The 23613-nt window shown below is 42.1% G+C and overlaps 1 protein-coding gene across 2 annotated transcripts in view; it reads right to left on the minus strand.

Annotated features, from left to right (window-relative positions):
- NVL (nuclear VCP like) overlaps positions 1–23613 on the minus strand; it is a 1985423-nt gene that overhangs the window by 1091992 nt on the left and 869818 nt on the right. For both annotated transcript variants that reach the window (XM_044058761.1, XM_044058752.1), the window contains one exon: positions 1585–1729. In XM_044058761.1, coding sequence (XP_043914696.1) covers positions 1585–1729 — 145 coding nt within the window. The remainder of the gene's footprint in view (positions 1–1584; positions 1730–23613) is intronic.

Here is a 23613-nt window from a genome sequence, read left to right on the forward strand (position 1 = left end):
ATAAGGTCTTCAGCCATTCTTATCATTTGTTTTTTAGACATAGGCCTGACCATGCGGTTTGGGCATCGGTTTTCTAGGCATGGTTGGAGTTTTAGGTCTTGAAGAAGAAGATGGCATCGGTTTAATATGCAAATCAATAGGCCTGAATACACCCTCAGAAGCCGGTGCCTGCACAGCGGCTCCAGACCCATCCAAGGTAGAGACATCCGCAGGTTCCACAGTTGAAGCATCTCGCGGCATACCGGACTCCAAATGGGTATCAGTAGAGGCCTGCCAATCTGAAGTAGTGGGTATCAGGTGCTGCAAAAGCGCCTCACTGAGTACCGACAAACTGGCGACTAGCTTAGGAGAAGTGTCGTTGGCAGCTTTGGACCTAGGCGACCTGTCTCTGTCTTTATTTTTGCATTTTTTCAGAATGTCTGAAGTCGGATGGCTTACCGAGGACATATCTGCATAATTGAACTGAGTACCAAAATATTTAGAAGCGTAAATATACCAACGATGAATAGTTTGTTGTTTAAATAAGGCACAAAACTGACAGCGAGGTACGTCGTGGTCAGGGCCTAGGCAAGGAATACAGTACGAATGAAAATCTTTATGAGGTATTTGCTTTCCACAATAAATACAATTATTGACTTTTACTGACATTGGTTTAGAGCAAGAAAAAGTTTCCCCAATGGGGTACTTAGCTTTAGTTGAAGACTTCGGTGCTGAAACTCGAAAACGAAAATTTCAGGAGTCAGCCGACTGGCACTTGCAAACTGCTTCTGGCACCGCACGACAAGAAAGACTGATGTAATGACATCGGCTGCATGCTGGATACCCCTGACTACCTGACATCATGGAAGATGAGACAGCAACCGATGCAGGACCCAAGACTTTGATAATCAGGCCGGCTGAGGGCTACTGTAAGCAGATAACCCAAATGTGATGACTGCAACAGTGAAACACAAAGAACATCCAGTGTGCAGTTGTGTTATCTGTGAAAGTAAAATTATATTCTGTCTGATAACTAATTAGAAACAAAACATTTTTAATTTCATTTACAGTATCTGGCTGTAACATTCAATTCTGGTTACTCTGGAATTATAATTACATTCCAGACCTGCAATATCTGCTTGGTCTGCTGCCACTCTAACCATCTACACACAAAGAAGAAGAAAAATGATGTAAGTGAAGTGAATCATCAGTGCACAGTGTCATTTGGACTTGCTGATTCCTGAGAACATCAACACCAAAAGGAGTAACATTTACAAACTGGGGAAAAGAAGTTCTAGCTTGAAATGGGCAAAAATATTGGACAGCTTTATTCACTGTAAATGTGAATTGTGGCATGGGAATTACACCAACAAAGGCATTATGCCACTACAACCCATCAGAAAAACATGGCAACTGATCACAGCAAATTACATTAAAGTAAAAAAAAGTAATTTATAGGTAATAAAATGTAGATGCACATAGATCGTTTTAGTATTAGTCTTCTCCCAAACGTACCTCTAACAAAGATAAAAAGAACACAAATCTGCAGATCCTTAACTTGGGTTGTCTATATTACCAAATTCTGGAACAAGACACTTAATTTACCTTTCTCTTGCCCCTTGGTCAGGAATTCCCAAACAGATTTCTCTATCAAATCTCCCTGCTCTTCTCAGAGCCGGATCTAGAGAATCAGGTCTATTTGTTGCTCCAATAACAAGAACCTGAGCTGTGGCATTCATGGTGTTCAGATCTAGAAGGATAAACAAAGAAAAAAAGTTATGTATTCACCATAACATTCTATCTGTGTTGTCCATTTTCATTCTTCATCAACTGATGGATTCGGAACAGAGACTCGGATCTGACTTAGCTGCTTCTACCAGATCTTCTGATCGAAAACTCTCAGACTCCTACCTTTATCCATAATGTCCCACCAACCCTACATACCTCAGATTGAGTTTGCTGCCCCTAGATATAAAGGGACAACCTGTTAAAGAAATTAGCAAAGGGAGAAATCAAAAAGGAAGCTGGAACTCGAACAAGGCACAGAGGTTCATGTAAAACTCTTAGATCTTTCCAGAAGCAAAGAAGGGGGGGGTGGACAGGAACTAAAACATTTGGATAGAAAACTTGTACATTATGGCCTGGTTGATGTTGGACTCAGAAGCTACCTTAGACAAAAAAGACATGTTGGTCCACAAAGACACCCTGCCTTTGTGAAAAAAACAGGTAAGGAGGTTTAGAAGACAGAACCTGGAATTCAGATACTAGTCTAGCTGATGTAATAGTGACCAGAAAAATGGTTTTCCAAGATAAAAAAAATAGATCTGTCCTGGCTGATGGTTCAAGGGAGTCTGGGTTAAGGCCTGAAGCATAACCGTTAAATCCCAAGGACAAGTAGGATCCTTTAACAGAGGTCTAAGTAAAAAGGGCCCTTAAGAAAGGCTTTACATAGATTAGAAGAGGCTAAAGTAATGTTATTTTTGCCCAGGTAGAAATTAGAAATGGCAGCCAAATGAACTTTAATAGTGAAAAAACTGGCACCTCCATTGAAAATTGAAGCTAAAAATTTGAGGACAAATGGCACAGGGACTAAAAAGGGATCCAGGTCCTTACTAATGGCCAAGAAAACAAATCTCTTCCACTTACTTTTGTAAATTTTTCTATAAGAAGCTTTTTGAGAAAATACCAAGATATGACAGACTGTGGAAGAAATCCTGGGCTGTCTAGCAATCAGTGGAGTTGGAGAAACCATGTGGTCAATTCTGTTAAGTCCAGATGAGTCATTCCTGTCGGTGAAACAGAAGGTCTGGAAAGGAATGCAGTATCCACGGCAGATGAAGGTAAGGCCAGAGGAAGGGGAACCAAATATGGCAAGACCAAAAGGATGTAATGAGGATAAATGTGCTCTTCAACCAAAAGAGCAAAGAGAAGACCGGAGGGCCAAACATGGGCTAGAGCATCTCTTGGTGACTCCCCCATTGCAAGGATTGGGGTAAAGAGTCGGTTGGACTTGTTGCTGAGGGGAGAAGTCAATAGGTTGCAGGGTGGCTGGCCCCACTGACAGAAAATTCTCTCAGCCACTTTGAAACTGAGAGACCACTCATGAGGCATCAGAATGGACCTACTTAGTTTATCCAAAATCACGTTGGATTTCCCCAAAATGTGCACTGCTATTACAGAGTGACCAGAAGAGATAGCCCACTGCCACAGTCTCATTGCTTCTAGACAAAGTGGATAAGACTTGGTTCCTTCCTGTTTGTTGATGTACCAGACCACTGATGTACTGTCCGTCTAAACAGCAAATGTCCTGAATGGGAGAGCATCTTGAAAGGTCTGCAATGCTAGGAGAACTGCTCATTTCTGGGACACTGATATGCTCCTTGGCCTCTTTGGGGGACCACATACCTTGGACTGTCCTTCCCAAGTAATACTCTCCACCTCAGTTAGGAGGCATCTGTGGTCACCATGGCTGTTGGCAAGGGGAGAACAAATGAGCGACCTTCCAGTAGATCATTTAACTGAATCCACAAAAGAAGACACCTTTTGCATGCCTATGCCCATGTGATGTTAACAGGAGCAGTTAAAGGACTATGAAAAATAGACCACTGAGTCGATGAGTCCATTGAAGTATTCGCATGTAGAACCTGGCCATAAAAACAAGGATGACAGTAGTTGCCATGAATCCCAAGGCTTGTAAAATTAGCCATGCTGTAAGAGAGGTATTTTGTATTATCTTCCTAACCTGAGACCTCAGTGTCTAAATTCAAGCAGGAGGAATACAGCCTATCTGACTGTGTCCAGAGTGCACCCGCAAACTCAAGACTCTGCATTGTAAGTTGCGATTTTTTGTAACTGACCATGATGTCTAGATAGGAGCACAACTCAAGTAGTGCCTTGCCTGTAGCAATCAATGCCTGGTTGGGGCAGATAGGAGCCAGTCATCTAGGTATGGAAACACTTGAAATACGAGCAGTCTCAAGTGAGCTGCTACCACTGCCATGCATCTGGTGAACACCCTGGGGACTGTGGTGAGACCAAACGTCAGTGCTCTGAACTGGTAATGATTGACTCCCAGCCAGAAGTGCCAATATTTTCTGGAGCACTTGTTCATTTTGACGTGATAGTATGCATCCTGACGATGTATCAAGTACATCCAATCGTCCTTTTGCAGTAGTGGCAAAATGGACCAAACTGACCATCCAAAGCTTTGAATATTGAACAAACTGGTTTAATTTGCTGAGGTCCAGAACTGTCTCAAGCCTCCTGTCTTTTTTGGCATCAAGAAGAATCTTGAATAGGTCCTGGATCCTTTCTGGTCTGGAGGGAACCTCTTGGATGACTCAAAATGTATTTCTAGAATTTTTTTTTCTAATACCACTGCTTCCCTCTGACTGGGTAGAATATCAGGGATTCTTTTCATTTTGGTAGGGGGAGTTTGGGAAAATGGTATTGTATAACTTCAGGATATTATTCTCTGCACCCAGGAATCTTTTGTTACAGATATCCAGGCTCTGTGGTGCAAAAACAAGTGAACCCCAACTGCCTCCAGAAGGTAACAGTCAGGCCTCATTTCAGTAGCACTGGCAGGGTCTTATCCAAGAAGGAATCTCAGAAGCCCTGGTTCTGTGGACAACCTCTGCTCTGAGGGCAGCTTCTTCCATTTGAGTTCCCCCCTCTGCCTCTGTGGAAACTGTTTCTGCTTGAATCTTGAAAAAGACCCTGGGATTTGCAAAAAACACTGATTCATTGAGAAAGGTCTTCGAGGGGTTGAAAAATTTACACCAACAGCAAACAGGGTCTTTCCATCTTTCTCACATCTGGAGAGTGCATTCTTTACCTTGGGGCTTAACAAGGAAGAGTCATTAAAGGACACAATGATTTATAAATACTTAAAGGGCTCCACTAAATCACACAGTTGCATCCAGGCATGTCTTTTAATGGCTATGCCTGAACCTGCTGCCCATGCGGTACCTTCTGTTGTATGGGAGATCAGCCTTATGAACACATAAGAAATAGACTGGATGGTGGCCAGTTTCGGGAAGATTTTATTTTGGTCCACAGCTGTAATGGACTCAGAATGAGATTTGGAAAGCTCTTTAGTCAAATCTCTTTTTAATCTCATAAAATGTGCCAGATAATTCAGCTACCATAGTACAAAGGTCACTGAAGCATACACGTGCTTACTAAATCTGTCCAAAGTACTGGACTCCCTGTTAGGGGGATGGAAAGAACTCTGTTCTGCAAATTCTTTCTTGGTGGCTGCCACCACAATCATGGCATCAACCTGGACTCCTTTGCTCCAGTGTGATCGAATTTTGTCAGGTCTTTTAGGTATCTGCTCTACAGCATCCGGCACCTTCCATGCTCTTCAAGAAACAAAATCTATGAGTTTGTCAGCTAAGCGAGTCAACCAAGACGTAGAAGGGCCAAACCCAAAAGCCTCCACGTACACTGACCCCTCCTGGGAGGGGACATCATAGGACCAACCACCTTTTTGTTTCAGGGGCTCTAGGATGTTTCCAAAGCAGGCATCTTCAAGGGGAAGATCTGGGGGACCCCTCCCTTTCATCAAAATCGGTGTCCTCCGTCAAAGTTTGAGGGGAATCTAGGTGTCTCCTATTACACATTCTCTTCCGAGGGACTTCCTCAGTTGGGTGGTCTGGAGAAATATCAGAAGAGAGAAAGATGTCCTGAAGTACCAACTGGAGGCTAGACCAGGCTGGCTGTCCCAGCAGAATAGATGTATAGGGCTCACAGCACAGAACCAGAGAAGGTAAAGTTGTCTGATTCGAGGTGGGGGGGCAGAGATGTCCTTTCTCTAGATAAAGAAAATGCCCTTGCCACAACTTCAAAGGCAGAACTCCTAGGGGAAACAAGTCAACGGCAAAGGAGTCAGTAAATCCCCAAACTGTAGGCTCCTGCATCCCCATCAGCACTCCATCGGAGAAAGGAGTTGGACTCAAGTTGTCCAATGCCAAAGCCTTGACAGGGAGAAATGGCTCAGAAAGCTTCAAAGTAAATCCAAACCCCTACACCCGGCGCTTCTGTTTCAGCTCCAAGAGTCTTCCAGCTCTGAAAAACTCAGGGATGGGTGACTCAGGAAAGTCACCAGAAGAACAGATCTTCTTCAGATCTATTGAGAGCACCCCTAATGGTCTCTAATCCAAAACAGTGGGCTGAATCAGAGAAGGAAAGGACCAAGGGAAAAGTGGATAAAGGTTGGCTCGTGGATCCAGAGGGAGTCAGAGCCAGGAGTGCCCCCAATCTGGATGTCAGCTCTGAGGAATTTCTTTATCATCCTATCCGCATCAGCTTTGGATAAGCTTCTGAAAGATGATATGGAGGATGGAGATCTTGAAAGCAGGGAAATACCTCCAAAAAGGATGAAAGAAGCTCTGCAGAAACTGGATCCAGTAGAAATGTAGGAGTTCAGATTTGAGGATACCTTGACTTAGAAACAGTTGGATCTGACTTTTTTTGACTTTTAGCAGTAGGCTCAGATGAAGGAGACAACAAGGAAGAGCGGTCTGAGGACCTCTTGCATGACTCCTTTTCTTTAGTCGCTGATTCTGGCTTCCTTTTGTCAATTTTCTTGGTTGGAGTTTCAGCTCTAGCAACAAAATGAAAAGAGGAAGGAGGGCCCTCAGCACTAAATTATTCCTACAGTTGGTAACAGCTCTGGAGTTCAATCCAGAGCAGACAGAACAATTCATATCCAAGTGCATGGGTCATAAATAATAAACACATTTCCTGTGGGCATCAGAGTTGGGGATCTTATGCCCACAGGTGATAAACTTTTAAAACCAGCAGGCTTGTCTGCCATAATTATACAAAAAGTTTGTTTATTTATTTATTTATTTTTATAAGTGTGGAACCAGCAATGGTATAAAAGGGATAATCTACACAGTATATTTAAAGTGAAGGAAGAGAAGAGTACCAACAATGGAAGTTTAGAAAGGTATTGGACAAAAGAGTAGCTAAAGGAGAACCAAAAATGGTTAAATAAACAGAAAGGAACTTGTAAGGGAGGGAGGTAGGAGAATTAAGCTAGATAGAAAAGCAAATTTCTTCATTATAACTCAGTAAAGTATACTACTCCAAAGCTTGACATTATCAAGATCCGCATCTGAAGATGAATGGCAGCAAACAAGATCTGAGGTATAACTATAGACAGTAAAGGTAAATCCAAAATCCATGTTTAATCAGAAAAGTTCAAAGGTTGAGCGCTTTTGGTCCTACTACTTTCAAAATTTCAACAGAACTACATTTTTTGATTAAAAAAAAAACAGTTTAAATACAAAGGTTTAAAATCATGTGGGTACCATGTACTTGGCTGTAGTTGTCCTTCAAGCACTACTGCAGGTGTTGTTCTTAATAGCTTGTTTTTTCACCTATTCTGGTTCTAGTGTGTGCAAGATCTGAGGTATGTAGGGTTGGCAGGGCATTATGGGCAAAGGGAGGAGCTTGAGAGTTTTGGATCCGAAGATGTGGTAGAAGCTGCTGAGTCGGATCCAAACCCATCAGTTGAGGAATGAATGAAAAGGACAGCATCTGATCTACTGGTTATCCATGTGCTCTATTTGAAATGTATTTTTACTGTTTAACAGATAATGACTCTGCAATGACGAATCAAAGGTCTGAAAGCATATCTAAACCTCTTGTTCCTATTCTGATACAGAGCAAAGAAAGCTATAAAGAAGATACAATATATTTTAGTGGCCTAATGCATCAAAGAATGAGCACCAGTATGGCTACCTCGCATACACAACCAGGTCAAACACAGAAACTGCTTACTTACTTTGGCTAGAAAAAAATTAAAATGTGTAGAGGTAGACATATAGAGATGAAAAGTTACAATAAAGCTTTTAAAGAAGGTGAAAAGTATCCATAATATGTCAGTAAGTTAGTGGTCAGTGTTATCAAATTTGTTCTTACCCAGTGTTTTTACACAAGTCCCATGGGGCCTGTAGTTATCTTGGAAGTTAAGTTTGTAAGGTATTGGCTGCAAAGCCTACTGCAGAAAAAGGATTACATATTTTAATTCTCACCTACGTGCTGGTAGATGTAAATAAATCAACTATGGGGTCCAGAAACAATGGAACTGTCTGATGGCAAAGTGAAAGTAATGCGAAGAAATTTCATGTAATACAGCAACTGAGCTAATTAAAACATATGCACTTTTCGATATGAACAGTTCATAAAATAAGCAATTATAGCTAGTTCCCATTGTTCCAAGTGCAGTACTTTGAAAGACCATAAAATTCATAAGCAGGCAATGATGGCAAATGCTGATTTTCAAGAAGACTTTCCACAGTGAATGAGAGGTGAGAGCTCATTCTTGAGAACCCAATGCAAAGGAGCCTCTCAGGGATCATCAAAAATGGTTAACTATTCACAATATCTACTATACCATACTTCTAGGGTTCTCTGCAGTGAGAAATAACTAGGCAGAATCTCAAGCAGTACAGACCACAAACTCTCCATGGAAGGTAGGATCCAGAGAGTATAAAAAAGGCAAGCTAAGATGGCTAATACCTGAAGCAACTAAGTGCTTAAAGGGGGCCCAGTTCCTTGAATCAATGCCAAGCAGCAGTGCTTAGTAAAGGTGCAAATATCAGTGATACATCAAGGCGAAAACATCAGTATTTATATATATATATTTATATTTATATACAGCCATATCCCTACTGGAGTGGTAGTGACTGCATTGGCCAAGTGGTGGTTAATGGCCTGACGATATAAGAAAATGCAGTTAGCAAGCCATTTGTTCAAGGCTTATTTGCTATAGTTGGACCTCCCTTATGAGAAGCAAAAGAAATGGATGACTAGATTAATCTTCTTGAATTTGTACCCTTCCTCCTCAGGAAAAAAAAATAAGCTGGCAGTGTATGTCAAGGGCATGAAGGTCCCCCCATCCATGGAAATAAAACAGGGAAGATGGGAGTCCACTTTCAGAATGTAATGTGAAAGAATCTAAGATATACAGAGTCCTTGCGAAAGAGTTCATGCAAATAAAGGCCAGTCATGTCAGTGACAGAAGTAATGGCTATATGGGAAAAAAAGGACAGAAATTTTCATGCATTTGCACCCTCAAACACCAATTTTACTGCAACTACTGTTACCTGCAATTTTCTAACTCGTTTATTAATCTGCAAGTTTTGTAATCTTTGCAATTTTGTAATTCTTGTAATGTTCATTATTTGTATTTTCTGGAGCTTTTCTCTCCAGGAATCCATTGAAAACAGGTACCACTTGGCCCAATGGACCATCCTGGTAAACAAACTGCAAATAAATAAAATGTTTATGACAAATACTTTAAATCCATTTATTCTGCTGATGGGAAAAGTAGATAGCAAGTCTATCAATAATAAAGCTCAAGTATCACAAAGAAGGGTTCTTCAACAGAATAAAGAAGCAGAAGCCAATTAAAATATTACTTGAAAGGCTTTTAGGAGTCTGTTCTGCCATCCTCAAGATCATGATAAACTTGGACACATGCAACTTGACCAAAGGGAAAAAAACCTCAAGACAAACAGGTATCTGAAATAAGTGAAAATCATTTGCAATTTTTTCTGTATGTTTTTGCCTCCATTCCTGATGATCATCGATATTCCCTCAACCAGTCTTGATCCCACCCATTTTCCTGTACTGGGTATGTGCATCATGGAGTTGACAGCTGAAAGGAGGTGCCTTTATCCCAGCTAGCCTTGGAGGTGGTTTGCGCCCTTGCTGGTATCCCAACAATGATGTTTCTTGTGACAACTTATCCCCACCCCTGATGGTTGATGTGAGCACCTTTGGCACTGTACAGTATTCCACTTCCACTGCTTCTTCCACCCCACACTACTGAGGCCTACTGTCACCGACTTGGGATCACCAAGTCCACATCCCTGGTCCTAGTCATTTTGGTGCCATGTAAACCTCTACTTTCCTGGTAGAGACTGGTTGACTAAAAGCCACTCATTCCTATTCTCCACCTGGTTCTTCCAATGCTTGAGTCATAGTCAGGACTTTATCCCTCTGCGCCTCAGAAGTGGGCATTTGCAAACTTAACAGATGTGGACAGGGTGGTTATCTCTCCAAACACAAGGAGAACTTATTCCATTTAAAATAATAAATCTGTATTATGGATGACTTTCTGCTGCTTGTATCACTCCTGAAACCTGCAATGGAATGTCTAGTGGGATCAAAGAGAATAAGGAAGTAGCCAAGTTTGAAAGCAGAGCTGGATGTTGTCCTAGCCAAGGGGGACTCCTTCGGCTTATTCTGGGATTGTCCTTTATACTGCCAGGGACCCAAGAGCCTGAAACTATACCTTTTGTGGCAAACTGCCCCCTGTCATTCTTAAGTAAGCAGGAATGGAGAATATATTCTCCCCTAAGTGGTAAACAAATCACTCTCAATGGTGCTGCACTACATTACTCTTAGTTTCATGAAAAGACAGTAATTGCAACTGAAAGAGTCTGCCAATATATTAATTTCCTCAGAATGCAAATGGTAGAGAGGGTGAGATGGATGACTGCAGGACTCTCATGAGCTTTCTACAGGCAGGATACAAGTGTGCCTTGCACGCTTTTGTTTGTACAGATCATGCCCTAGTTGTCTGACCTGAATGGAGAAGAATGGGTCTCAGCTCCTCCACTACAGCTTGGAGAATAAGAAACAAACTTAAGGAGGTTTAGATGTAATTCCTTTCCTAGGAGCTCTGCTTCCCCTTCACAAGGGAAAACTACTTGTCAACCAATAACAGACCATCTGTCATCAGCACCTATGGTGTGTTTGGCAGTAGGAAGGAAAGACCTACACTAAAACTGAAGTAAACAGTCCAGCACTCCAAAACTAAGGAAAGGGTTTCAATTCCGTAAGGCTGGGAGTTGATGGATCTGCAACCACTAGCACCTCAGCATGCAATTTAAAACATTCCCAGCCAAAGAGATAGTGAAAAAGATGGTCACCATTACACCAGACGCACAGAAGGGTAAGTGTTTTCCTCATCTCTGATTCTTCAACCAGGATACCAAACATAACTTCCTGTGAATTGTTTTTACAGTAGTAGGAACAAGTGGCATCAAAGACTGTTAATGTTGCCTTGACAAATAGAATCTTCTGCAAAGGGATCAAACACACTTTCTTAAAAAAAAAAAAAAAAAAAAAAAACACTTTCTTCCAATGAGTAATGATCCCCAAGGCCAAACATGGTACACCCTAGAAAAAAGCCACTGCCCGAGTGTTTCTGAATATCTCCACCAGAAGCCAATCTTAACGAACGAGACAAACCAGCACTACGGTAAACCGCACTTGGAGATAAAAAAAAAAAAAGGGAAAATATACAAACTCCAAGAGGTGGACACGCAGAGTGAAAAAGCAACATCAGTTTATTAAAAGTCTACAAAGCTTTTGAGTAAGAACCCTTCTTCAGAGTGTTTAGATAAAATCACACACTATATTAACATTTATATACAAATATCACTATGACACAACCCAACCAAATATCCTAATCAATAAGGCAAAATCACCTTACAGAGAAAATATATATACATATTCAAACTTAAGAAATTTATAATAATCAAAACAACATAACAATCCTATAAAACAACCACATAAAATATCATATAAAAACCTTACTTTAACATCATTTGCTTCTTTTTAAGAACTGGTTTGATACTAACAGATGTATTCAGACCAGGGGCGTGGTCCACATTTAAGCATAATATCCATTCATATTCACATAATTCAAGAGAATTATTCAGATCACCACCTCTTTTATTTCTATATCGTATATCTACAGCTCTAAATAAAAATCTATGGGTTATATTCATAGGTGTGTACTAAGATAATGGCCATGCGGCCTTTACAAGCCTAGCCCATAGAAGTGCCCTGGTATTGTGCCACCCAATCGTTATTTCCCAGTGCCTCTATCAAGTAGAGCTACTGGAGTGATACCAGGGGTGAACTTTCTATTTCCCATCCACTCAACATTTCTCTTGAAGAGGGCTGATGAGGTGCTTTGCTTGACATGTATGGGAAGTCTATTCCAGAGCATGGGCAGGCTCTGGATTATGAACTTGTCCCTCCAGCATGTTCTGTTGATTGTGCTAATGAGGTTGAGGTCTCTGGAGCATGTGGTGCTGAGGGAATGGGATATCTTTATCAATTATACACTTAGCGAGTGCATTGCTGGTAATTTGTCTATATATTTCTGATTTATGCTCTACAATTTTTTCTTTCATTTTTCTCATATTTTTCCCAACATAGAAGGCAGAAGATTCAACACAATTTGCCAAATATACTATGTTAGGTATCGTTCGTTTAATAAAACACCATGAACTTCATCAAAATAAATACAAAAACTTGAAACCACCCTATAAATACTTGTCATGTGCAAAAAAATCATCTAATGACAAAATGCTTCAAATAAATTATTTAAATAGCCATCATGATGTCATGAAAATTTAAAAATGCACTACAATTTTTTTAACATTGCATATATATAAAAATACAAAAACATATATATATATATATATATATATATATATATAATAGTCAGTAATAACAAACTACTAATCAGTGTTTCATCAAATAAAGCCCATTTTATGGACTGTTACATCAAAGCCTTTGTAACTGAAGAAAACACAATGTGAATAGTTTCATTTAGTCCTGGAGAGTAGTCTGCTCTTAAAGCTATCTGCCATTTAGTTTCCCTACATTCTAATGTTGTTGTATTTCGGCTTTTCCTGGTTAGGGGTCGCCACAGCGGAACTCAGGTCCGCTAATGATTGGCAGTAGATTTTGACGAACGCCGAGGTGCCAGCTCAACGTTCAACCTTCAACGAAGGCACGCCAATTTACGCAGGTCTTTCGAACGCCCACCCAACCGCGGGGAGGACATACAGACTCCACACAGAAGGCACTCCCCGCATTCCAGCAGAGAATTGAATGGGAGAACCTCTTGCTGTGAGGCAACAACGCTACTGCTGCACCACTGCGGATAGTTTTCCTACATTCTAATAAGGCTTTAAAATTACCCACCAAAGGACCACAAACTACTTTGAGACAAAGAATGTGAATTTCTTAAAATTGTTACATAATAAAACATGTAGTGCCAATGCATTATTCCTGTCTTTGTTTCTCATTGCCAACACATGTTCATAAATCCTTCTACTTAGTGACCTGACGGACTTGCCAACATAAAAACTGGTACAAGAATTACATATCTTTTGCCCAAATAAATTTCTTGAAATGTTTCAACTCAACAGAACCTGAATTGGCTATATCTCTACATTGCCTGCAATGACCACAAGCAAAAGTCCCAACAGGGTCTTTGACTCCATTGTGTGATATATTGGAAGTATTTTCAGGTATACTTCTTATATTACATTTTACAAAGGCTTTGATGTAGTAGTTCATAAAATGGCCTTTATTTGATGAAACACTGGTTAGTAGTTTATTACTACTATTATATATATATAGTTTTTCGTATTTTTATATATATGCAATTTTAAAAATTTGTAGTGCATTTTTAAATTTTCATGAAATCATGATGGCTATTTAAATAATTTATTTGAAGCATTTTGTCATTGGATGATTTTTTACACATGACAAGTATTTAAAGGGTGGTTTCAAGTTTTTGTATTTATTCTGATGAAGTTCGTGGTGTTTTATTAAATGAACGAAAGCTTACAAGTTTTGTGGTCCAATTCCTTCCTGGTCTTTGGTTTGCTGCTTTTTTACTTTTACTTTGTTCTTTGGAGTTGTCACTATGTTAGGTATATTACATGTGGCATGGCATTTAAATATAAATTTCCTATTAGTTATGGGGTGTGTAAACTCATTTTTCAAAATATCACTACAACATTTACAATTAAAAGATGAAAATGTACCAAATTTTGATGTTTGAATAGTGGGACCAGAAGGCAGATCCTTATAACACAGCCTCTGTTTTAAATTATAACATTTTCTATAGGTAAAAAGTACAGTTGTGTGCACTTACCATAAATGTAGATGTTCAACTGTATCCACTGTTGCAGTCCTAACAAATTGGATATCCAGCTCCTGGTAGCCCTCAGTTGGCCAGAATACCAAAGGTAAGTAAAAATAATGTCAGCTGATGTCAGTTGTAAAGGACATCAGGGCGTCCGATACAAAAGGAGGCAGCCAACATCACTTCCTCAGTCTTTCTTGCCATAACAGTCAAGAGCCCCAAGAAAAAAAAGGCTTAAACCAAAAACCAATTTGACAAATAAATTAAGCCTGTACCTCAGGAAAAGAGAATAGGAGAGGACCACAAAAAGGGGGAAGGAGGGAGGGAAACCAAGACTGAAGCAGTGAATACACTCTAACATCTACATTTATGGTAAGTGTACACAACTGTACTATGTTCATCGTGTTTCACTGTTGCAGTCCTAAGAAATGGGTTGATTACCAAAGCCCAAAGAAAAAAAGGGGGGGAGGAACCAACAGCATCGAGGGTTGGAGATAATGCCCAACAACACCGTAGTGGCAAACCCTGCCCTGGCTCTGGAAAACAGAGGCAAATTATAATGCTTTGTGAAAGTGTGAACAGAAGACCATGTGGCAGCCTCCAAAATGTCTTTAGTAGAGACACTCCTTAGAAAGGCTGCAGAAGTGGAAGCCTCTCTAGTAGAGTGGGTCCTAACCCCTTGAGGCGGAGGTTTGCCATGAAAGGAATAACAAAAAGTAATGCAATGTGCAATCCATTTAGAAATGGTTTGCTTAGAAATAGCCTTGTCCTGGGCTCCAGGGGCAAAACTGACCAATAACTGTGCTGATTTCCGAAGGTCCTTAGTCCTGTCCAAGTAAAACCTGAGCTGTCTGTGCACATCAAGAGAATGTAGGATCCTTTCACCTCTATTGCGAGGATTAGGAAAGAAGGTAGAAAGGTGTATGGACTGATTAAGAGTCAGGCTGGAAACTACCTTCAGCATAAAGGAGGGATTAGTCCTCAGAGAGATTCCATCTGCATGGAAAATAAGAAAAGGCTCCACAGCCATCAAAGCTTGCAGCTCCGAAACCCTCTTTCCTGAAGTTATAGCCAACAGGAAGGCGGTCTTCCAAGAGAGAAACTTTAAATCTGTAGAGGCAGTTGGCTCAAAAGGAGGAAAAGTGAGCTTCTCCAGAACAAAATTAAGATCCCAGGCTGGAGTAGGTGCTCTTCTGGGAGGTTTTAAATTACAAGCACCTCTGAGAAACATTTTCATCAGGGGATGAGAGATAATGGGCTGCTCAAGAGAACAATGAGCAGAGATGGCTGAAGCATGGATCTTGATAGAGGATAAAGAAAGACCACCCTGAAGCAAATCAGCCAGGTATTCCAGGATCAGAGGAAGGGTAGGTTGAGAAGCAGACTCCCCTCTAGCCTGCATCCAGTGAGAGAACCTTTCCCATTTGCCAACATAGGATTTCCTAGTGCTAGGCATCCTGGCCTCCCTCAGCACATCAACCACCTGTTGGGAAAGGGAGGAAGAAAGGGAAGGAGTCATACAATGAGCCATGCTGCCAAATTGAGAGACTGAAGATGAGGATGTAGAAAGTTTCCACTTTCCTCCCCTCTCCTGAACTAAAAGATCTGGCTTCACAGGAAGATGCCAAGGAGGAAGATGGGAGAGACTGCAAAGCAGCGGATACCAATGCTGTCTGGGCCAGTCCGGAGCTATGACAATAGTCCTTGGACGTTCGTCCCTGATCTTCACTAATACTCTGGGAAGAAGAAGAAAAGGAGGGAAGGCATACACTGATAGCAACGCCCAAGGGAAGGACAGAGCATCCACTTTCCAGGCTCTGCTGTGCTGCTGTCTGGTGCAAAAGAGAGGTAGCAGATGGTTGTCTGGAGAGGAGCAAAGATCCACCTGAGGAGTGCCCCAATGTTGAATGATGCTGTAAAAGACTGCTCTGTTCAGCTGCCACTCGTGAGGATCCAGGGTTTGCCTGCTCAACTGGTCGGGCCAAAACATTGAGCCTTCCTGGAAGAAACTGAGCTAGGAGATGCAGGTCCAGGGATGCTGCCATGGACCAAAGATTCATGCTTTGCCTGTACATGGGGTAAGAGTCCCTCCCTGCTTGTTGATGTACCACATGACCGTGGTGCTGTCTGTCCTGACAAGCAGGGTCCCTGGAGAAAGAAGATGTTTGAAAGCTAGTAAGGCCTGCTGAACTGCAATCAACTCCTTTAGATTTATGTGCAGGTGCATCTGTTGGGCCGTTCCAACGTCCCTGTATGCATCTGCCATCCAGGTGTGCTCCCCGGGTGTAGTCCGATGCGTCTGTAGTCAGAACGTGAGTGGCAAGAGGTGTCCGAAAAGGCATGCCCTTGTTTTGAAGACAGGCTGTTGCCCAGCATAGAAACTCTGCCTGCAGAGATGGAAGCAGAGGAATCATCATTAAAGGTCCTCTGTGTGCCAGAAAAACATCATCAACTTCCAACACAGGGGGAATAGCAAGAGGCTTATGCTGAGATAAAATCCAGAAACTCCCAAATCCGTTTCTTGGATTGGGGATAATCCTGACTTTCACAATTAAAATGTTCTCTGAGGGTATTTAAAGTATCACCAAAAGAGAAATCCTCTGAAGGAGAGGCCGAAGGGATGGACTCCTCTGCATCTGAATCCTCAAAAGGAGAAAAAGCCTGAGAAAAGTCCTCTTCATCAGCAGAAATGCTGGATGAATCAGAACCTGAGCAGGACAAAACCTCAGGAGAAACATCCCTACTCCTTTTAGAAGGAGGAGGCTGAGAACTCCTAATAAGAGTCAGCAAATCATTATCCATTTTAACCATTTGGGATTGAGGGAAACGAGAAGCAGCTGGAGCCTGCCTTTTCACAGGCTTACGAATGGAAGATTTACCTGCAAGCCTGAAGGACTCTGGAGGCCAGGCACCCGCTGAAGTTGCAGCAGAAGTTGAAGAAAGAAGTTTGCTGTCAGAATGCAAAATGGAGGCCTCAGACACCGGAGTCAGCTTAGCGGCTCCGGCTCCAGCAGAAGAGGTGACCAGCGACAGGTCGGAAGGCAAAATGGAGGCCGAAGGACTAAGGGGCTCGGACTCAATCAAAGCCTGTGGTTGTATATCTGCGGATTGCAGGGACTGCAAAGGCGTCTCACTGGCTACCGCCTGACTGAAGCCCAACTTAACCTCATTCGAGGACTTAGTTTTCTGAGGCCTGTCGTGGTCCTTATCCTTACGTTTCTTTGGAACATCCAAAGCCTGAAGTCCGGCAGACGCCTTACCAACGAACTTAGGCCAAACTCCAAAATGCCTAGCCAAAATTTTAGCCCGATGATGGATAGTACGCGGATTAAAGGAGACACAGAGATCACACTTGGGAACGTCGTGGTCAAGGCCTAAACAAATAATGCAATAGGAATGAAAATCTCTATGGGGAATCTGCTTTCCACATGTAAGGCAATTATTAACTTTTCCTGACATTCGTTAAGGCAAGAAAAGAGGATCCCCAATGGGGTACTTAGCTGTAGTAGACTTCAACTCTTGTAGTCGGAAACCAACAAAGGTAAACTGCCAACCGACACTCGTACATAAAAAGCTTCTGCTTCGGGCTCCATCGCAAGGAAGACAGAGGAAGTGATGTCGGCTGCCTACTTTTGTATCGGATGCCCTGACGTCCTTTACAACCGACGGCAACCAACGGCATTTTTACTTACCTTTGGTATTCTGGCCGACTGAGGGCTACCGGGAGCTGGATAACCCAAATCTGTTAGGACTGCAACAGTGAAACACGATGAACATCAGGGTTTTTCATCCACTATATTAGTTAATTCAGGCATAGCTGTAAGAATAGTACAGTTGTGTACACTTACCATAAATGTGGATGTTCGAGTGTATTCACTGTTGCAGTCATCACCTGTGGGTTATCCCTGTTGTGGTAGCATTCGTCCGGCCCACCACCAGAGTCAATGTTTTATCTGTGTCAGCTACTGTTGCTTGGTGCCTGATGTCAAGTCGTCAGTGCTATAAAGGAAGGTAGCCGACACCATTACATCAGTTTTTCTTGCCCTAACCAGTCAGATGCCCAAGTAAATATGGTAAGGTGGGCCTGGTGGCTAAAAGCCACCATTAGAAACTTATGTCTCCCTAAAGAAAGAAGATATAAGGGGGAAGGAAGGTGGGAAACCAGGACTGCAACAGTGAATACATTCGAACATCTACATTTATGGTAAGTGTACACAACTGCACTATGCTCTTCATCTTTCACTGTTGCAGTCATCACCTGCGGGAGGATTCCCAAAGCTGAGGTTCATGGCTAGCCTGCACAGAGGGTACGATTGGGTCCCTCCCTGTTTGTTGATGTACCACATTACTGTGGTGTTGTCTGTTTTGATAAGGAGAACCCCTGGATTGAGATGGTGTTTGAAGGATGTCAGAGCCTTTTGTACTACCATCATTTCCTTCTGGTTGATATGTAAGGGGAGGTGCTGGGCATCCCAAAGACCTTGGGTGCACTTGCCTTCTAGGTGAGCTCCCCAAGCTATGTCTGAGGCATCGGTGGTAATGGTCTGCCCAGTTGGGCGCAGGGTGAAAGACCCTTGTTCTGGGCACAGGCCCCTGCCCACCAGAGAAACTCAGCCCTTATACAGGAGATCAGAGGTAGAGAGGTCTCTAGAGGTTGAGAGTGTTGACACCAAAGGTTCTTTAGGTACCACTGAAGTTTCCTCATGTGAAGCCTGGACAGAGGAATTAGAAGCATGCAAGATGCCATGTACCCCAAGGCTTGCAGGAGCTTCCTTGCAGTGAAGTGGCTTCTGGAAGCCAGCTGGGTAAAATAGAGAGGCAGGAAGCTCTGATTTTCTGGGGATAGGAACACCATTTGGGATGCTGTGTCCTGCAGTCCTCCCAAGAAAATGATCTTCCTGGTGGGTGTTTGCCTTGATTTCTTCTCGTTGATTGTGTACCCTAAGGAGGTTAGAAGGGTCTTGACAAAGAGGAGGTCCCTTGAGGAGCTTTTCTTTGCAATATGCCTGAATGAGGCAGTCATCCAGATATGGGTAAAATTGTATATTTTTCTGTCTGCAAAAGGCTATGGCCGGGGCTAAGCATTTGGTAAATACCCTGGAAGCAGTAGATACTCCAAAGGGTAGAGCAGAGAACTGAAAGTGTTGTGAGCCTGCTTTGAAGTGAAATAATTTCCTGCAGGATTCCTTTATGGGGATGTGGAGGTAGGCATCTTTTATATCCAGGGTAACTAACCAGGCATTTTTTGTCAGCATTGGCAGCAGCTGCTGCAAGGTTAGCATTTTGAATTTGGGGACCACCAGGAAGGTGTTCAGAATGCAGTGCCCTCTTTTCTGGGAACAAGGAATAATCTGGAATAAAAGCCTTTGCCTGTTTCATCTGAGGGGACAGGTTCTACTGCCCCTTGGGATATTAGAGTTTGGACTTGTTTCAATGCCTCTACCCACTGACTTTGGAGGTAAGTCTGGGTACCCTCTTGGAAATGGGAGTTCGCTGAAGGAGAATTTGTATCCCTGGAAAATTATCTTTAAGACCCACTGGTCCATTGTTACAGAAAGCCAATTTTCTTTGCAGAGGTAGAGCCTTCCTCCTAGTTTTTGGTGAGTGAAAAGAGGGAAGGGGGGGGGAGTCATTGAGAGTTTCTGCCATACAGGAATGGCTTAGAACTCCCTGCCTTTGGAGTGGAAGTGGTCCACTGTTTGGTTCTCTGCTGTCCCTGGGATAGGAGTCTGGGTGGTCTGTCCATGCAGGGCTTACCCTGACCCTGTCTGCTAAGTGCAGGAAAGGACCAGTGTTTTGAGGGAAAATTCCTGCTGAACCTAGGAGGTTGTACTTGAAGGAAATCTTTTTACTGTTTGCACAGATTTTGCTTTGACTTCCATCTTTTTAAGCACTTCTTCTGCTTTTACTCCAAACAAGCGGTCCTTATCCAAGAGTGCATCAAGTAATTTAGATTTGACATGATCAGGGAGAGCTTGTTCCTTCAACCATGCATGTCTCCTAATGACAGATCCTGACACTGCTGCCCTGCTTGAGGCTTCTAGGGTGTCATATCCACAGTGTAATGACTGTTTTGCCACTTGACAAGTAGAGTGCAGTAAATCTGCTAACTCTTTCTAATTGGCACAGTCAGGAAAGGTTGAAATCTTTTGTTTTAATAGTTCCAAAGTGTGTTGTTGATATTTTAACATGTGGAGATGACAGTTGAGTGCTCAGATAGCTAAGGTTGCAGAGGTGTATACTTTTTACCCTATCTGTCCAGAGCTCTGGAGTCCTTGTAAGAAGGAGTAGGATTCTTTGTAGAACTAGCCTTAGCTCCCTTTTTGTCCCTGTGTATTGACCTCCGGGTCTGCAACAGGATTTCTTCACAGGCACTTGTGAGAATCCGGTACTCTGTAATACCTGTCAGGTTTTCTGGAAGCAGGTGGGAGGGCATCAGGAGTTAAGCTGGATTCATGGAAGACATCATCAACCACCTCTAAGATTGGAGAGACGGCCAAGGGTCTGTGCTGGGGCAGGTCTAGAAACTCTCTTAGTCTTTTCTTAGACTAAGGGAAGTCCTGGGATTCCCAGTGGAAATGTTCCCGGAGGGTGCGAAGGGTTTCCCCAAAGGAAAGATCTTCTGGTGGGGAGGCAGAAGAAATGGATTCCTCTGCGTCTGAATCCTCATAAGCAGTAAGAGGTTGTTGTTCCTCTTCGAAATCTGAATAATCAGACTCCTCAGAATCCTGTTCTGTCATTGTTCAGGGGAAGGGTCTCTTTTCCTTTTAGAAGGTACGGCCTTACTACCCCTGATAAGGGTGATAAGGTCATCTGCCATTTTAAGCATTTGAGCTTGTGGGGTGGTGGAGCAGGAGTAAAATGGTGGCTAAAGGTAGCTCTCCTAGGAATGGCCTTGCCTCTAGGCCTAACAGTATCCATCGATCTGACAGAAACGGTAGTCAGAGGAGAAGACGTTTTTTTGTCTAGACTCGGTAGTGCGAAAAACCTCCTCAGAAGCTGATGCCTGAGTTGCGGCTCCAGACCCAACCAAGGCAGAGACAACCAAAGGCTCGGAAGACAAAGAAGATTTCTGTGGCATACCGGACTCTGCAAGGGTCTCAGTAGAGACCTGTGAAGATATCGAATTGGGCATCAGGTGCTGCGAAGGCGCCTCAATGAATTCCGGACAACTGATGACCTGCTTAGCGGAACGGTCATCGGAAGGCTTAGCCTTGTGTGGTCTGTCTCTATCTTTAGCCTTATGTTTTTTCAGAATGTCTACGGATTGTTGGCTGACAAACACCATTTCAGAATGCGAAGCCGGAAGATGAAAATACCTGGCTACAAAAAGAGCTCTACAATGAATGGTTCTCACGTTAAAGAGGGCACAGAACCAGCAACGGGGGACATCGTAGTCTGGGCCTAAACAAGTGATGCAGTATGAACGAAGTCTCAGTGCGGTATTTGCTTTCCACAGGCGAGACGATTGTTAACTTTTTCAGACATCGGCTAGTGCAAGAAAAAAGGATCCCTAACGGGGTACTTAGCTTTAGACGTTTTCAGCTGTAATTCAAACTCTGGTAGCAACCGACCGGCACACTTGTGAACTGCTTCTGCTACGGGCTCCATGGCAAGAAAGACTGATGTAATGGCATTGGCTGCCTTCCTTTATAGAACTGTCGACCTGACGCTATGCAGCAAGCGACAGCAGCAGATGCAGAAAAACACTGACTCTGGTATTCGGGCTGGCCGAAGACTTGATGACTGCAACAGTGTAACATGAAGAACATCCCCTAATTTCTCATTAAAATATTCTTAACATCCAAAACTCTCGTACTGTATGTGGTAGTATAACGAATATAACCCTTTCTGGTCCCTCCACTACCATTAGATGCATTAATATGACCATCTGTAAAAAAAACAGTTGTGTGTTAGAGCCTCTTTTACTTAAAATCTCATTTTTTGTATCTTGTAGTATACTATTTTCATAGCCTCGTTGTTTAAATTCTTCCATCAACTTATTCAGCTCATCACTACATCTATTGTCATTAGTGATTAACCTACTTGCTCTTAGGAATTGGCTCTTAACAATGCCCTTGAAAGTATGTGGAGCATGCAAGCTCTTCCTATGTGTGTATCTATTCTTAGGAACATCTTTCCTAAAAATAGAGGTAGTAATCTGATTACATTCATTTTTTTAGTTAAGCTAACATCTAAATAATTAATTTTATCTACAGAGTAGGTAGCAGAAAATTTCAAAAAACTAATAGTATGATTCAATTAATTAATAAACTGAATTAAATGAGAACTTTCACCACCCCATAACAAAAATGTCATCCACAAAATATTTGAAAAAAGAATCTTATCATTAAATTCAGGTGAACAAGTACATAACTAGTCTTCCTCCCATTTCGACACAGCAATGTTTGCATATGCATTAGCTATCGATGTACCCATGGCCATGCTACTTTTTTGATGATATATATGTTCTTGAAACAAATACCTTATTCTTTAGAACAATCTCTAGTAGTGTACAAAGTGCCTCAATCTTCCTACCACATAAGGTTGTATTTCTGCAAAGAAATTCATGTATGGCTTCAATCCCAAATTCTATGGGAATCACAGTAAAAAGAGATTTGATATCTAAAGTAACAAAGATAAAGTTATAATCTCTATGTGAATTATGCCATGCAGAGAGTTGACATAAAAAGTATTTCGTATCTTGTATATAACTTCTTATCTTATGCAAAAAGTTTTAAAACACAACTTGTAAGTACCGTGAGATAGGTTCTGTAACCCACCCACTACTAGAAACAATATGTCTCATGGGTCGGTTACACAGATCCTTTTGAATTTTGGGTAAACCATATAAGATGGGGGTTATCGGACAAGGTACAGTGAAATAATGGAAAAGATCTATAGCAATATCATTATTTAATTGCAGCGCATAAATATTCATATATACTCCACTAATAAGCCTAGAGACCTCTAAACCATTAATTTCAGTAAAGGCAGTTCTATCATTCAAAAGATCATACATAAGTCTAACATCATCCGTTCTGTGTAAAATAACAGTAGCTCCCCCCTTATCACCAGGAGCTAGTCTCCCAGGTATGTGAACACTGGCAAACCCTTCACATGCATGGAAGGGCAAAGGTAATGGTGAACACTCTGGAAGCAGATGGCAGGCTAAATAAGCATCACCACCTGCAAATCAGATAAGGTAATGGCCTCCTAAATGAGGGCATCACCAACTGTATAATGGATAAGGTACTGGCCTCCTAACTGAGGGACTGTGGGTTTGAGTCCCAGCTAGGGTACCATAATAAGTTGTAAGCTGCTAATGAACTACTTTCTGTGATGCATGCTTTATCCCCCTGACCTTCATTAGCTTACTTTGTGACCTTGGGCAAGTCACTTAACCAGACAGTGCTTTGGGGCAAATGGGAATTTGTACTAACCTCCTTAACAGCCTCCTAGGCTGTATGCCCGGGTAACTATAAACCACCTATGAACCTTGAACTGAAAATAGTGCTGACCTAGAGTAAACATTGTAAATTTTGATGAGTCAGCACATATTCAACATTTCAGCAACACAGTCCAAGCCCCCTACAACAGCAGAACCATGAACCCTAACCAGTCTGAACTCTTGCAGGATGCTTCCTGATCCA

The sequence above is a fragment of the Protopterus annectens genome, chromosome 1.part2 (assembly GCF_019279795.1).
Source record: "Protopterus annectens isolate FY-2018-M chromosome 1.part2, PAN1.0, whole genome shotgun sequence".
NCBI classification, from domain to species: domain Eukaryota; kingdom Metazoa; phylum Chordata; order Ceratodontiformes; family Protopteridae; genus Protopterus; species Protopterus annectens.